Source organism: Camelina sativa, chromosome 11, assembly GCF_000633955.1.
Source record: "Camelina sativa cultivar DH55 chromosome 11, Cs, whole genome shotgun sequence".
Classification (NCBI taxonomy): Eukaryota; Viridiplantae; Streptophyta; class Magnoliopsida; order Brassicales; family Brassicaceae; genus Camelina; species Camelina sativa.
The window spans coordinates 42,606,699-42,622,802 of NC_025695.1; the positions used below are offsets into that span (position 1 = coordinate 42,606,699).

Sequence of the window (16,104 nt, forward strand, 5' to 3'; positions counted from 1 at the left end):
TGCTCAGATCCGTAACTCGAGAATCAACGCTAGATCTACTACTACCGCATCTCTCGTGTCACGCTCCCTCTCGCAGCCGTTAGATCCGATTTCACCATCTCACAACTCTGTTGCTGACAAAGCAGCGGCGGCGGCGGCGCGGAATCTGACGATAGATCAGGTACCACATCTTCTGAGAAAGATCTACGGTCCTTATAGTTATCAGAGGAAGAAATTAGCCGCTGCTAGATCCGTCTCGTCGATGATGATGATGAATATTAATCCTCCTAATATGAATTCAGTTCTTGTTGTTGAACCCAGTAGTAGTGTGTTGAGTAGTGATGTGATTGCTCATTGATATTTGAAACTAGTTGCTCTTCCAAATCTGTAATCTTATGTTACAATTGGGGTATAATGTTCAATACTCATAATTAAGATTAAGACTCGTTATATAACCATTATTAAATTTTCAATAAATTATGTGTATTTACATCATTCATACAATTGATGATTTTAGCCTTGTTAATTTAATTATCTTTGTTGGTTACATGTGAGGCATGTTTAAGCTTCTTAATGATTAGTCATCACCATCAATGAATTTAAAGAAAGTTGCTTAAAATTTATTTTATTATAAATTTTGAAAAAAAATTAGATTAAGACTTCTTAAGAAACTGTAAAATTTAAAGGGTCCATTGATAGTTGCAAAAATTAGATTAAGAACTTCTTAAGAAACTGTAAAATTTAAAGGGTCCACTGATAGTTGCAAAAATTAGATTAAGAACTTCACTTCATCATTAGTTTATGCACTCTGATTTGTTTAGGAGTTGCCACTGTTATTCAACACAAAACAGACAAGATTACAACACATTGCAACACATTCCATCTCTAAACATCTCTTATTCTCCATCTTTGGGGTTCCAGCAACCTGAACTTCCACAGAAAAAGCAAGTGAGTATGTGAATGTCATGTCTGTGTGCTAGAGAAAGCAAGTGAAGAACACAAAGACTGCGTGAAAATACGGAGGAGCTGTTGGAGCTCAGTCTCTAGTAAAGATTGCTTGCTTGGTCACTAGTTCAGCTACAAATAACAAAGGGAAGGACGGCCGGAGCTCTGTACCATAGAGTTAGAATCTGTTGCAAAGGGAATCATGGGAGTAAAAACATCATTAGATCAGCTATTTTGAGGGTCATTGTAGTGACCCTCACTAAGGGCAGAAAGCCTAAAATAAAAGTTCGAAGAAATGGTCTGGATAAGACTTAGGGAGGAAGAGGAAGAAAAAAAAAGGAGAAAGGCCAAAGAAAGTCCGAGGAAAAATGTGCGAGTCGGAGAATGACCGAGCCAAGATTGAAGTGGTCGGATGTACGATCGAGACCTTAAGACCTATCGGGAGTTAGCGGTTTACGCAGAAAACTGCGTATGCGGAAGAGACGGTCAAGTACCGAGAAGGACAGTACGGTCCGAGAAGTGCCGGAAGGGACGGGAAGGACCGAAGAGAAAGGACCGAGAGTTGTCCGAGGAAAGATCGAGGGAGTCCGGAGGAACCGAACTCAGTCTGGACCGAGACCGACTCATGGCCGAGAGACGTCCGAACGATGTCGTACGTACCGGACGGTAGGACAGTGCGAGTTTTGCTGAAGAACGAACGGTTAGTGGCGGCATAATCATTATGTCTCTATGATTTAGACCAATCGAATTTCATGCAAGGGCGAGTGTAATACATGTGCCACATGCAAGTTCATGCTTGCCAAGTGGCTGGCGATTGGTTTACATGCGCCAAATGTAAGCTCATGTGTGCCATTTGTCAAAACGCACTAAGGGAAGAGAGGGGGAATGCTCGACCTATATATATGCCCCTTGAGAATTTTTCTCATTCTCTAAAACCCTAAACACTTAAAGCCTTCGATTTTGCTCTCAAATCCAAGTGAAGAGAGAGTGGTTCGAGAGGGTGAAGTTGTTGAGACGAGGGAGGCAGAAGCTGTTGCGGACGAAGAGAGTTGAGGAAGAGGCGCTGTCTGACGAGAGGAAGGGAGTTGTCTGATCCGCGGTGCAGTGAAGTCTGACCATCATCCGCTGCACCAGAGTGAGTTCTGCGGTAATTGTGTGTGGGGTGCTGCATTGATCTTTAGATCCTTGCATGTACCCTTTGCTTGTTGCATTTAGACTAGATTCATGTTAGAATCAGTTTAAATTGATGCATGCGAAATATGGTAGGATTCATGCTAAATTCATGTTTAAATGCACATAGAGTTTGAGCTAGGAATCACCATGCGAAAATGAATTTGGATGCATTTTAAAGTAAGTTGGACTTGCTTAAAATTTGGACAAAAGGGTTTGTATGCATGGTTAAATTTGAAGGATTTTACTTGCAATATTTCTTGCTTAAAATCGGTTGCATGCATGAATTAAATTGGTGAAGTTTATTTGCAATTTTTATTGCATAAAACTGGACGAGGTTGGCTTGCATGCATAAATGGACTTAAGGATTTAATTGGTTAAATCGCTTAAAAATTGGCTTGCATGCATAATTGAACTTGTTGCATTAAATTGCTTAAGTTGCTTAAAATGGTTGCATGCTTATAGGACAATCTAAGTACATGAATTGTCATTCTTGTTGCTTGATGATTGTTGCATGTTCTCTTGCTTGCAATGCTTGATCTTCTTGCTTGAGTTGTTCGGTGTATTTTAGCTAAGTCTCTTGAATTTGTTTCTTGAGTCCTAGCTAGAATAGTGTAGTCGATCTTTTGTTCCAAATGCGGTTTGTCTCGCGAGAGTTCCCGATGTAGCATTTGTGTGAGCTCATGCTGGTTACCTTTGTGGTTTCGGCATGGGAAATGTTGTGGAACGGAACAGATTATCGAGTGCCCTTAGGTGAAAGAGTCTAGAGTATTTCAAGTGTCCCTTGTTTTATTCTAGTCGTCTTTGCGCGTTGTGTAAGAGTTAAGAGTCTAAAGTGGCCGAGTAGTCCTTGTTCCTTTTAGTCGTCTTTCTCTGTGACTAGCGAGTTTAGATCGTCCGAGTCGAGTTGTGTTGTTCTAACCTCTCTCGCTTGTTTTTTGCTTATTGCTTCCGCTATTGTTTCTGTTGCGTTGCTTTGATTGTTTGTTTGATTGCTTGCCTTGCTTGTTTGCTTTGCTTGCTGGGGTAGTTGGGTTGGGGAAGTAGAATCCTGTTTAGGAAAGGAGTGTCCAGGCTCACTGAGTAATCTTAGATTACTCATGATATTATTTTGTCTTGTAGGAAGCTTAAGTGAGTCTAGAGCTGGAGCAAACTTTAGGGTACCGGATAGGGTTTTCTGTGTTCTTTGTAAAACCCTGTATTTTCCTAAATGATTTCTGTAAAATTATCCGACTATCTATGTATATTGCTTTGATGATTTACTTTCAATGTAATAAATTATTAAAGTAATATATATTCGGTTTTCGGGGAAAACATGGCAAGTTGCAAATGGTACTCGGTCTTGTCCGGGTCAACACAACGCGCGTGGGACGCAAGGGTTGCAAAGCCTAAGTGAACCTCAGCCGCGGGCGGAGTCGCGTCCAGGAGGACTGGTCGGGAAACTGCAGCTTTTGTCCCTCGACCGGACCACCAGGGTGCGGTTCCCACACATGTGGCGTCTCGGTGCCGTCCGCGGTCCTGTCCGACCGGCGGTTCGGGGGCGTTACAGTCATTGTCTTCCAGTCCATCAAGAGTTTTTGAGGCTGAATTACCTTGTAAAAACACAAAAGTGAAAGCAATTGCCAATCGATGTGTCCTGCAGGGTCCTAACAGGAAGACTTCTGGTGAAAAGAGTAACAAACCCAATGTTCCTCACAGCCTGTAGCTCAAGCAAATAACCAACATCAATTTAGAATACTCTGCACTGTGCTCGATGGTATGGAAAAACTGCGAAAATGGAATTCAGATATTAAAACAGTGACGGTTAAGAGTCTTACCTGCAGCACATTCTTGGCTTTGTTGTTGTAGAGAGACGAAAGAACCACATCTGCGAGGTTAGAGATGATTGTACCTACGCACCAACAGGAATAACAACAACAGAGAACCAATCATTAAATATCTGCCATCAAAACAGTATGGCTTAGAGTTTCAAAGTTTTAAACCGTCAAGCTTGCTATGATAAGGGTATATGCATCAAGCCAAACTATCAAATAGATCAATGAGAATCTGGAATCAGTTTTGAGATTCAACTATTGACCCTTTGGTGTTTAAATGACATAAGAGAAAGAAACCAGCAAAAATACAAATCCAATCACATATCTGAAATCAATCGAACAACTTCTCTAATCTGTAAAATAAACAATTTTCCACTTGTTTCCACAAAATCGAAGCAGTAGTAATTAACTAATTATAATTATTGAACTTTCATTGTGGAGTCATGATCGAGACTTGTTTTTCCGGTAAACATCGAAAGATAAGAGTTGACTTTTTACCTAAGAATCGACGATAACAGGGAGAGCTGGGTTTTTCGTCGGCGGTTTAGATGGCTTCCCTCTCAATTTAAAGGTGAATCGCAAAACTGAGAGAGAGACGAGACACGGAAGAGGCAAATAATTTAAATAAATAAAAAACATTTTTCCCAACCAATCAGATATCGACACGACTCTGATCCTTAGTGATCCTTAAACATTTACTCTTAGGATCGATCACTAACAAATTTTGGTTGTTTTCATTTTAATTATTTATTTTTAAACCTAAACAACTCTTAAGATATTGCTAATAACCTTTGATGGAGATGACCTGAGCATCTTTATTGGTAGGTTTGTATTTTTGGCCTCTTATATTTTTTAAGAATAAATGGTGTATTTTTAAAACTAAGAACTTTTTGTAGGTGAAATAAAATTATCCCTTTCAATGGTAAATCTTTTGATAAAGTTCTTGTTTTTGAAAAATATTATAGAAATTTAAATTTTTTTATTAAAGTGGAGAAACAAATCTCAGCCCAACACTCTTCAGAATTAATTGAACTATAGCATCCCAGATCCTTTACATACTTGGTCGATCAAACACATTCAAAACAAAGATTTGGTGTCTTGACTTCAACTTAGCCTATACAAAAGTTGGTCTGGTTACAGCTCTTGTAGACAATGCTGGTATGATTGCAGCTCCTGCAGACAATGCTGGTATGGTTGCAGTTCTTGCAGGCAACTACACTGAACCGACTCTTGCAGACAATACTGGTGTGGTTGCAGCTCTAGAGGCATAGTTGGGTGTGAGACCAGGAGATTATAAGCTAAACACAAGTCAGCCAAAACAAAAAATGGAGTCCTAAGACAATATAACCCACCACAAAACCACATAGCAAAAGCATCGACATAATTTGTTCAAAGCTGCGTTTCCTTCTAGCTTCTCATCTTTTTGCTGCACATCAATCAAAAGAACATACAATCCAATTGGTATAATGCTCGGACAAGACATGTTTGAATTACAGGTTCAATGAATTCATAACATATCTAGAAATCCAAAAATGGAGCTTGTGAGTGTATTCAAAGCTCATGAACAAGACAAGCGTATCATTTATCTCCAGCAGCTTTTCCAACCTATAATCCAGTGAAATTCACCATCAGTACAACAACTTTATAAACCCACAAGATTCAGGTACAACAACGTATACAAGAATTTTTTAAACTGATCACATATAACACTCACAGTAGCTACATATTTGTTTTTGGGGATTTCCTTCTTGAAAGTCTCACAAAAATCTTTCCCTACAGATCACAAAATGTCAACATGAGTATTAACTCACAAAATAATATTGGAACCATTAACAATCAAACACTACAACAAATATACGTATTCTTAGCACACGAAAAACTCTATTATATTATTTAGATAGCGATTTCGTAAACGCTGTCTTTGCCGGTGCTATCTTAGAAGGCGCACATACAATAGCGCTTTTTCTCTATGCTATTATTTGTCACTCTATAATAGCGTCTTGTTATCGCTATATTAAAATTATTAGTAGCATTTCTTATTTGCTATATTATAATTAATAGTAGCAAAATATTTGTACTATGATTTTGTAAACAGCAGCTATATATTTTTGCTATAATACATTTTGTATTCTATATTTTATATATTTATATATATATATATATATGTATATATATTAAATTTGGTCAAACAATATATATTTTTCATAAACAATCCATAAAACATATCAAGTCATACAAATATTAATCCAAACCAAATCTTATACAAAACATCAACTCCTCTACTCTTACACATTAAGAGTACTGATTTATGAGATAAAGGAAAAAGAGAAACAAACTTCCCCTCTATTCCATCAATAAACTAACTAGATCAAACAAAGTTTCTTTTCTAAGGCTTACCGTATTTCTGAGCAATCATCTTCTCAATGCTCCTCTTCTTGCTTAATAAGTTACCAGCTGATCTCTACCTCTTCTCCCCCGCACAATTCCACAACCATTTTCTTTCCAACAGTACACAACCGTTCTGGTTCTTTCTCCCTGTGAAACTCTGACTGGCGCTTTATTGTTGAAGACTTGTTCTTGCTGAAAATTAAGAAAGTATGACCCGAAATTTGGGAAGATATCTTCTACATCAAGCTGCAAATTTAAATCAACTCAGTTGATAGGAATCAAAAAGAGAAAGAAAACCAAAAACTGTAGATAAGTTCTCAAACCAAAGAACTAACTTTGTACCCCATTTCTAGAAGTCTTCGGTAAAGACTCAAGCTTGGTGCTTGGCTGGTGCTATTCCTTGCTATACTTACTTATCGAACTCTAGTGATCAAACCGCTGAATTCATGTTGAATCGTCCTTAACAGAAATAAACAACAGTTATTGACAAATAAAGCTGCAAACCTTTATAGTACCAAAACATTAAAAGCCAAGTGAATATACCTTGTAAGCACCAACATAAAACTCATTCCGAGCATGTCCTAAAGCTCATCACGTAATCAGCTTCAACCTCCAACTAAACACACAAACACATGAAGAAGAAAGAAGTATTAATAGTCTAAATTTACAGATAATGATATAGCAAAGTGATATGCTTTTAGAGAGCTTAATTTGAGTACCTTCACTGACTTTGGTGACACTGAGGAGAGCCGAGTTGAGCCTTGAGTTCATTAAGCCACCTACTACCCCAATAACCTTATGAACACATAAAATAATTAAAGAGTCTGAAGCTACAAGAGACTAAGGCATATATACACTAACACGTACCATGGAGCTTGTAGTTACTCCGGCATAACCAGTCATACAAGACTCAACCAAAATAGCTGACACTTGATCTGAGAGAAAACCACCAAAGAAAGAAAAAAAAACAATCTTGCGCATAAGTACTCAAGAATTCTGAAAAGATGAAATAACAAACCAGTTCCAGGATTTTAAAAAGAAACCCACCTCCATGGAGACCAAAACAGATGGAGCTAGACATTTGAAAGAAATGACCAGAGATATACCCGCGTGACAACAAAGCTATTGATGCGCTACTCCTTCCTTCACTTCTCCTTCATCATTCTTCTTCTTCTTATCCTCCCTTATCTGCAATCACACCATTTCCTTTACCACAACATTATTTAAAAATTCCAGAATCAGTTTGCGAAATAGTGTTTCAGATAACTCACAAGCAGAGATTGATTGTATCAACTTGAATATCAACATTCCACGACTTTGGTGTGGGAAGTTCAGATGTTGAAAAAGTGGTGTTATAGGTCATACTCGGAGCTTTCGGACAAGAGAAACCAACATCATCAAAATCAAGACCTACCAATTGGAGAATTCTTGAGTTTCCAAGATGAGTTAAGCAAGAGCAGGCTCATCATTCAATCACTATCAACTGAAAAAAAAACAAAGCATTGCACTGACATAGTCAAAACAGGGGATGAGAGATGCGAAAAGGCGACTCAATGGATCAAATCAGCATTGGTTGCCGATATCAAGCAGATAAATCAAACTCATTTTCAGCAGAATCAAAGTGAAAATCCATGCTCCTACAGCGGAACAAGAAAAAATGAAAGCAAGTAATAAGCAGCACCTGAAAACATCAGCTTCAAGAACGTCGGAGAGGATAGGTGTGAGAGCAAAAGAGAACTTGACCCATTGTTGCTTGATAGAAAAATCGATTCTTTACTCGACCCAAGTTTTCGGCTGTGCGCCGGAGAAGCACACGACTTGAATCGAAGCAGATCTTTCCCGATTTTGAGATCCCAACTTCTAACTTCGTCGATAAATCCACCGCTTAGCTTCTTCGTCTTCTATGCCACCTTCCTCCGCTTCAGCTCTCAGCTTCTTCTTCTTATATGTCGTCTTCAAACCAATTTGAAGATTAAGGTCATTACAAACGTAGACCAGAAACCCTAATCCCAACATCAGATTTAAAGGGGGAAAGAGAGATAGAACAAACTGACCTTCTCCCACGGAAACCAGTTTCCCTTCTAGATCTGGAGATACGTAAAATCCAATAATGGTTGAGAGCTAGGGTGAGTGAAAGAAGTGAGAACGGAAGAGCTAAAAGAGAAGAACAACTAAGAATTTGGGATGTGAGAAACGGATTTGGAGATGGACATAGGAAGAGTTTGATTTACGGTTTGAAGGTGGAGAGACATATCTTATTTTTGTTTTAAAAAAACTGAAATAATCATTTTCTATCTTTTAGGTTCAACACTTAGGCGCAAAAACGAAAAAATTTAGCTAAATGTTACCGCTTTCTCAAATTTTCGGTTAGTAAAGCAGATTTTAGTTTTTTACACACTTAATTTAGGTATAGTGTTTTGAAAGCGCTATTATAGAGTTTCATTTTCTAAATTTTTCAACGATAACACTTGCAAAAACTACTGCGCTATGTTTTTCTGCTATCAATGCATATATTTCTTGTAGTGAAATCAAAGTATGGTCAATAAGAGATTCGTTGGACTTGCAGGATTCATAACCAATGGGATCAATCGCGATAGCCAGAGGGAACAATTGAACGAAAAGGAAACGAATAACAATCAATAGTCTCTATAATCAAAATTGAGAATAACAATCAATAGTCTCTATAATCAAAAAAAAAAAAAGATAGTGTTACTCTAAATGTTCTAGCTGTTCTGGAAGATTAGTCAATGGTACTTAAAACAGTTAATGATTCTCAATTTTGCTATCATTTTGTTAGATTGAAATCAACATAGGCTATATATATAATAATATCTCTGTCATTTCTCTGCTTTGCTTAGTCTCAACATCTCTCAATGCTAAAAGTTTTTAATGTTCTTTGTCTCTGTTCATTGTGATGGATAACAATGTCTGTCCACATGTTTGCCTTCTGCTCTTTTCTCACTCCATTTGGTTGTCGAAGTTGTTAGAAGGGTTTAAATGAGTTTCATTTGCTTTTTTTTTATTAGAGCATATGGAACCACTAGTCCTTGTGTACTTACTCTCATCATATCAATGTTAAAAGCTTGTCTATATCTGGTCTCTTGGTATTGTTAATGGCCAAAAATGGCTTGGTATTTGGCGTATTGATTGAACTTGAATCCAGATCCAGCTGCACCTCTCTACCCTCTGATTATGGCAATTGGTCATTACTTAACAAATACAAGTAACATGTGGGTTTATACAGAAGTTATGGTAATGATGAGGGAGAGAATGGTGATGATGATCATAAGTAGGTGTCCTAGAAATACTTTATCATTTGGAACCGATCAGAGTAGTTCTTAGTTATAGGTGACTCGGTAGGATACTCAAGTTAGGCACTAAAGAAAATCTTGAATTAACCATTATTGTGTCGCAATCCTTGAAAATTCTAGTACATGTTATTGATGTATCTAATTGATTTATTTAACTGGTGTAATCAATTGGCATAAGTATTAAATCTATCAGTGAAGTATAAAACTGATTTGTTGTTGAGAGACAACGAGTTACATCCCCAAGTACATATCATAGACCAGACATAACTCACTTTCTTACCTTCAAAGTTTTTCAACTCTTTTCATTGACAAATGTCATAAATCCTTCATTCCTCTACTTTTTCTTTTCTTTTCATTATGGCTCTTTTCTCTAAAATTTACCCACCAAATCATATGATCATCCCACACCAGCATTGATAACCCTAGTGTAGTTTAACTACTAGTCTCAAACAAGAGGTGAACAAAAAAATATTGATAAAGAGTGCGACAATTCTTGTATCACGAGATCATAATTTGGACTTGTCCAAACTACAATGTCTCAAATTCAAAAAATACCACTAAAATAAAACTACAATGTCTGGCCTGGTTTTATATCAGAAAATATATAAAACTTATCATTTATGTGAATACTTCATTTGATTTTATCACCAATAGGAATAACCAATAATTCATTTGATTTTTTTTTGGGATATTAGTACTACAAGTATATTCTTTCTAATTTCTATATTATGAACACTATGATGTATAGTTTCTTTTTTCAATTTTACTTGTCATATGTATCGTATTTCTTATTTTGCTTTTATATTTGTATTCATTTTAAAATAAACAATTCACATGAAATTATCATTTAACTATTTTCAATTTCTATCTACTTATTAATATTATTCTAATCATGTATCATTTATCAATATATAGTTAATTACATATATTTTATATATGTTCATATTACTTTCTTAAAAACAAATTGTTGTAAACTTGTAAATATACATAAGTTAGGTTTTGGTCTCACTTATATTAGTACAATTGTATCATTTCCCATATGATTTCAATATATGACTTCATCATTCATTTTCGAGCGTCTTTAGTTTTGGATCAATCATCTTGGATAATATTTATTTTCATAATTAAATCTACATAATATAATAAATAATATGTTAGTGTAAAAGTATGTGTGTATGAATATCTTACTGTCTTCTAAAGTCTCATAATGTTTTGTTTGACCTTGAGAATCTATCAGCCACATATGCTTCCTCTCTATCAATTAAGACAAGCCAATGTCTACCTTAAATTGCTTCTTAGTTGCAGCAGCCGATTTCACACCCTCTTCAGTCATTTGAAGATTTAACCTCAAATAAATATCATCACTTAAGTCCAAGCAATCTTGCAAAAGAAAAAAGAGAAAGATATGAAAAAAAAAAAGCATCACTGTTTTTGTTTTGAATCATGAATGCATTATTTGACCTTAATCCAATTGGTCATTTTCTTCCCACTCAATGATTTTTTAACTCATTGGTCCACACCTTCACCGGCAATTCAATATCTTGGATAATGTTTTCCTTCAGCGGCTTCGCACAGCCTTTACTTGTGAATGAACCATCTCCGTTGGATGTGATATGTCCGTCATTTCCTCGGTACCAAGGTGTCATTGGCAACATTTATTCATCATTAAGCAATCTCCTAATATTTTCTAGGACATCTTATGGATTAAATTATGGCACCTTTGTGTAGTAACCCGTTGCAACTCCTTCAGCACCATTAACAAGTTAGTTTTTTTTGTTAACAAATTTTGGCATCTTCATAATTGAATATAACAAATAATATGTTAGTTTTCTTGCATTTGTTGGATAGTATAAATACTATTAAAGAAACTAAAAACAATAATTGAGGAAAATATTTTCAAATTTTTGTACGAAAAGAAATATATATTTATGTGATAAACTATTAAATAATCAATTTATTAAATAAGTTATTAAACTATTTAAAAAATATATAATTACAAAATATTACAAACACATTTCCTAGTATTAGATAAAAAGGGACAAGAGTAAGATATGAATCCAACAACGGCAATTTTATGCAATATATATAAGAAAAATCTTAGCGTTTTCTTCAAAAATACATAAATTATGATGTTACAATTGGGATATAATGTTCAATACTCAAAATTATTAAGATTACGACTCATTATATAATCATTATTAAATTTTCAATAAATTATGTCTGTTTACATCATACAGATGATGATTTTAGCCTTGTTAGTTTAATTATCTGTGTTGGTTTTGGATTTGATTATAGATTCGTTCACTACATACTTGGATTGTTCATAATTTAATTTATACTCCTAGATGAGGATCATTTTTGGGTTCTTAATGATTTGTATCTAACTCTAAATGTTCTAGCTGTTTTGGAAGATTAGTCAATGGTGATTAATGATTCTCAAGTTTGCTATCTTTTTGTTAGATTGAAATCAACGTAGGCTATATATATAATAATATCTCGGTTGTTGGAAGGTTTAAATGAGTTTCATTTGCTTTGTGTTATTAGAGCGAGCAATATGGAACCACTGGTCTTGGTTTACTTTGTCTCATCATAACAGATCAATGTTAAAAGTTTGTCTATATCCGAGCTCTTGGTTTTGTTAATGGGCAAAAATGACTCGGTATTTGGCGCATTAATTGAACTTGAATCCAGATCCAGCTGCACCTCTCTACCCTCTGATTATGATTATGCAATTGGTCATTACTTAACAGATAGAAGTAACATGTGGGTTTATAAAGAAGCTGATGGTAATGATGAGGGGGAGAGAATGGTGATGATGATCATAAGTAGGTATCCTAGAAATACTTAATGATTTGGAACCGATCATGGTAGTTCTTAGTTATAGGTGACTCGGTAGGACACTAGTTAGGTAATGAAGAAAATCTTGAATTAACCAATATTGTGTAGAGAAATCCTTGAAAATTCTAGTTCATGTTGATGTATCTATAGATTTACTTAATCGGCGTAATCAATTGGTAGAAATATTAAAACTATCAGTGAATTAAAACTGATTTGTTGTTGACACTTGACAGACAACAAGTTACATCCCCCAAGTACATATTATAGACTATGCATAACTTACTTTCTCACCTTACAAAGTTTTCCAACTCTATTGACAAATGTCACAAATCCCTTCATTCCTCTATTTTTTCTTTTCTTTTCAGTATGACTCTTTTTTCTAAAATTTACCCACTAAATCATACGATCATTCCACACCGGTATGGATAACCTAGTGTAGTTTATTTATTAGTCTCAAACAAGAGGTAAAAAAAAATTGAACAAGAGTGTGACTATTCTTGTATCATGAGATCATAATTTGGATTTATCCAAACTATAATGTATCAAATTTTTTATAAAAAAAACCCACTAAAATAGAACCAAACCGAAGAAGACACGTAAGTTATGTTTAATTTTTGGTATTTTCTTCTCACGGTGTCAAATCTAAACCTAGAACGAAATGGCGGAATCTAAAAAGATGAAAAAGTAGTAATGTGAAAACGCGGACTCTCTCCACTCCTATGGTGTGATCAATTTTGCTGTTGTAACACTCTTTGAAGTTTGAACTACGAATCTACGATGTGACATCACCTTGACTAATGCTAGTGTCATCACTTTGTGTCCCCCAAATAGTATCGCCACAGATTAATAATGTCTTTGAACAACGATAATTCTTTTGTTATTACAAATTTACCACTAGGTATCCCGTAAACATAATATAAAACAACTCAATACTTTATAATTTATATTATCTCAAGTAAAAACTATGATTACATCATATGAAGCCCCACCAAGACAAAGCCAAATGTCTATCTCTCTCGCTTCCAGCAACCACCGCACTTGCCTCGTCCCTGTCACTTCCACTACCAGATTTTTGGTGCCACTCACTAAAAACCAAAATACACATAGAATTTATCAAAACCACTAATCTTTTTTTCTGACAGCAATTACCAACTTTTATACTCGCTAGAACAGTTACTAAATATGGTAAATCCAATATATATACGTATATAAGAAATTTGAGAAACATATAAGTTTTGATAACAAAATTAAATCGATCACCATTAATTATTTTTACAATCCTGAGATGATGAAAAATGCTTAGTTTAACGTAATATATTATGCTTAATCTAATCCATATTCACATTTGTGTCTTATCAATTTATAAATGAAAATCACTTATTTTTCTTCCACGCGGTTTCTAAAGGTTATCATAAAAAGGAGAACAGTTATAGGAATTTGTATTTGTAGCCTAGTATAATTTGTTTTTATATGTCTTGTGACCACACAGACACACATATTTATAAAAGAGAGAGATATTCTAACTGAGAAAACCCACTTGAAGTCAACATTTTTTTATAGCTTTCATCCTCTCCAAAACCCAAAAAAAAAAAAAAAAACACATCTGATTTTGAGATCCAATTAACCAAAGATGAGAGACAACAACAACACAAGAGAAGGGGAGAGAATCAGTTCTTTAAAGCAGCAACCACAACAAGTTCCTATGTCTTTGAAGCTCATAGATTCATGTCTAAGGCTAAGTCTGGTTCCTCTCAGTTTTGCTACCATCTGGTTAACTGTCACTAACCACGAATCCAACCCTGACTATGGCAGCTTAGACTACAACTCCATCATGGGTCTCAAGTAAATAAATATTCTTAAATTTATTTCAAATTTTAGAATTGAGTATTTGTTTCTATTTTAGTTTTTAACTGAATTGGCTATTTGCAGGTATATGGTTGGTGTGAGTGCCATATCTGCTATTTATGCTATTTTCTCTACTGTTTTTTCATGGGTCTCATGTTTAGTCTCCAAAGCTTGGCTCTTCTTTGTTCCTGACCAGGTTTTTTTTTTAAATTCCTGCTCAAATCAATTAATCAAAGTTCTAGTATGCAATTTCTTATATAAGTGAGTAATTTTTTGTGGTGTGTTAAGGTTTTAGCCTATGTGATGACAACATCAGTAGCAGGAGCAACAGAGATAGTGTACTTACTTAACAAAGGAGACAAAATAGTGGCATGGAGTGAAATGTGTTCTTCTTATCCACATTATTGTTCAAAACTCACAATTGCTTTGGGGCTTCATGTCTTTGTTCTTTTCTTTTTCTTATTCCTCTCTGTCATTTCTGCTTACAGAGCTTTTAGTCCTTTTGATCCTCCTTGTGATTCTCAAACCAATATCGATGCTTGATTAGTTACTCAATTTTTAACTTTCTATCTCAAAATAATACTATGATCTATTTTTAGTTTTTTTTTTCTTTTTAATTGTTGTTGTATGTCATAGTGGCTACCAAGGGGGAAAAAAACTTAGTTTAGTTAACAAGTTCTTTCACATCGTGGAACACTCAGGATTGGCGTCTTCCCTCAACCTCGCTCTTTGATCTCTTAAATATTCCTTTTAAAAAATTCACATTATTATAGATTTGTTCTTTTTAGTAAGGATTCCTTGTTTTGTTTGATACACACTTATTTGTCAACATTTATAAAACTCAAGTGAGAACTGAGAATTAATCGAAGTTTTTATGTCACATTCAGAATTGAAATGTAGTTTTATGAATCAGTACTATATAGTACTATATATAGTCAATGTTCAAGTACATATACTAAAATAAAACTTATAAATCTAAATATATATAGTTGAAATAAAGCCTATGCAATTTTAAGTGGTTGTATATAGACCGCGTTTTAGAACAATGACTATGTTTTAATTAAATGTAAAGATCTTTAATTTGGTATTTATTTAAAATTCTTGAAATTACAAAAGATTAAAAATGTGTAGTTAAATTTTAAAGTCTTTTAAAATAGCAATTATATATATATATATATATTCCCATCAAAAAATTAGCTCAAACGAACCAATTAGATAGACGACCATTGTATTTATTTTTATTTTTTTTTAATTACTAGGAAATTCAAGTGTCGTGGGCTCATACATTTCCGAGAGAAAAGCCCAAACCATATAATATAAATCTCTTTTTCGGAGATATCTATGTTTCCAGTAACTAAGGGGTTTAACCACTAGACCGTTGGTTATATATTAAACCATTGTTGCGTTGGCATAACTCGTTAAAAATGGTATTTTAAATGATTTTGGGAAAATTTGACCATATATTGCATTGTATCTTTTTTGTAAAGCTATAATTAGCTGTTCACATATAAGAAGTTAGAAATCCTTTCATGGATTCAAAGATTTACAATTTTTGACTGAATAATAAATACAAAGCATTGAATTATTATAAAGGTGTACATTACATATATTTTTGAATACTCTATAAAAAGAATCAAAGTGTAGTTAATCAAATGGTAATCTATGAAATTGATTTAGCTGGCACTATCAAATACTGTACTTCAAATAGTAAAAAATCTTACACTGCTAACCTCCTAATCCCACATGAGTTCAACCTTCTTGAGATGTGTATATATACTTACACAACAGTAGAGAGGAAAAGTAACTAAGAGAAA

General features: G+C 34.6%; 2 protein-coding genes and 2 long non-coding RNA genes across 9 annotated transcripts in view; 2 read left to right on the forward strand and 2 right to left on the reverse strand.

The window, feature by feature from the left end:
* LOC104726028 overlaps positions 1-420 on the forward strand; it is a 3,897-nt gene extending 3,477 nt beyond the window's left edge. The window contains exon 2 of the mRNA XM_010444794.2: positions 8-420. Within this exon, the coding sequence (XP_010443096.1) occupies positions 8-337 (330 nt within the window). The 3' untranslated portion in view covers positions 338-420. The remainder of the gene's footprint in view (positions 1-7) is intronic.
* Positions 3,240-4,500, reverse strand: LOC104726029. The gene is made up of 3 exons (XR_758000.2): positions 4,407-4,500; positions 3,912-3,985; positions 3,240-3,793 (listed from the first exon to the last, which is right to left on the reverse strand). It is a non-coding gene; the product is annotated as an uncharacterized LOC104726029 (long non-coding RNA).
* On the reverse strand, positions 4,929-8,593 carry LOC104726030. Of its 6 annotated transcripts, XR_758003.2 has the most exons (12): positions 8,351-8,593; positions 7,978-8,249; positions 7,568-7,779; positions 7,344-7,484; positions 7,164-7,231; positions 7,016-7,091; positions 6,840-6,912; positions 6,632-6,755; positions 6,306-6,542; positions 5,623-5,681; positions 5,261-5,513; positions 4,930-5,167 (listed from the first exon to the last, which is right to left on the reverse strand). It is a non-coding gene; the product is annotated as an uncharacterized LOC104726030 (long non-coding RNA). The 6 variants fall into 6 exon arrangements; XR_758002.2 differs by having other exon boundaries at positions 4,929-5,513; XR_758005.2 differs by lacking the exons at positions 4,930-5,167; positions 5,261-5,513; positions 5,623-5,681 and having other exon boundaries at positions 6,131-6,542; positions 7,568-7,611; positions 7,711-7,779.
* LOC104726031 (CASP-like protein 2D1) lies at positions 13,939-14,893 on the forward strand. The gene is made up of 3 exons (XM_010444796.2): positions 13,939-14,287; positions 14,375-14,486; positions 14,579-14,893. Exons 1-3 carry the CDS (start codon positions 14,076-14,078, stop codon positions 14,831-14,833), a joined length of 579 nt encoding a protein of 192 aa, XP_010443098.1. The 5' UTR covers positions 13,939-14,075; the 3' UTR covers positions 14,834-14,893.

What these genes read in the sequence shown, in the direction of transcription:
- LOC104726031 (XM_010444796.2), top strand. Translation starts at nt 14,076, where the DNA reads ATGAGAGACAACAACAACACAAGAGAAGGGGAGAGAATCAGTTCTTTA. An exon ending in AACTCCATCATGGGTCTCAA is followed by an intron (nt 14,288 to 14,374) that starts GTAAATAAATAT and finishes GGCTATTTGCAG; the next exon opens with GTATATGGTTGGTGTGAGTG. An exon ending in TCTTCTTTGTTCCTGACCAG is followed by an intron (nt 14,487 to 14,578) that starts GTTTTTTTTTTA and finishes TGGTGTGTTAAG; the next exon opens with GTTTTAGCCTATGTGATGAC.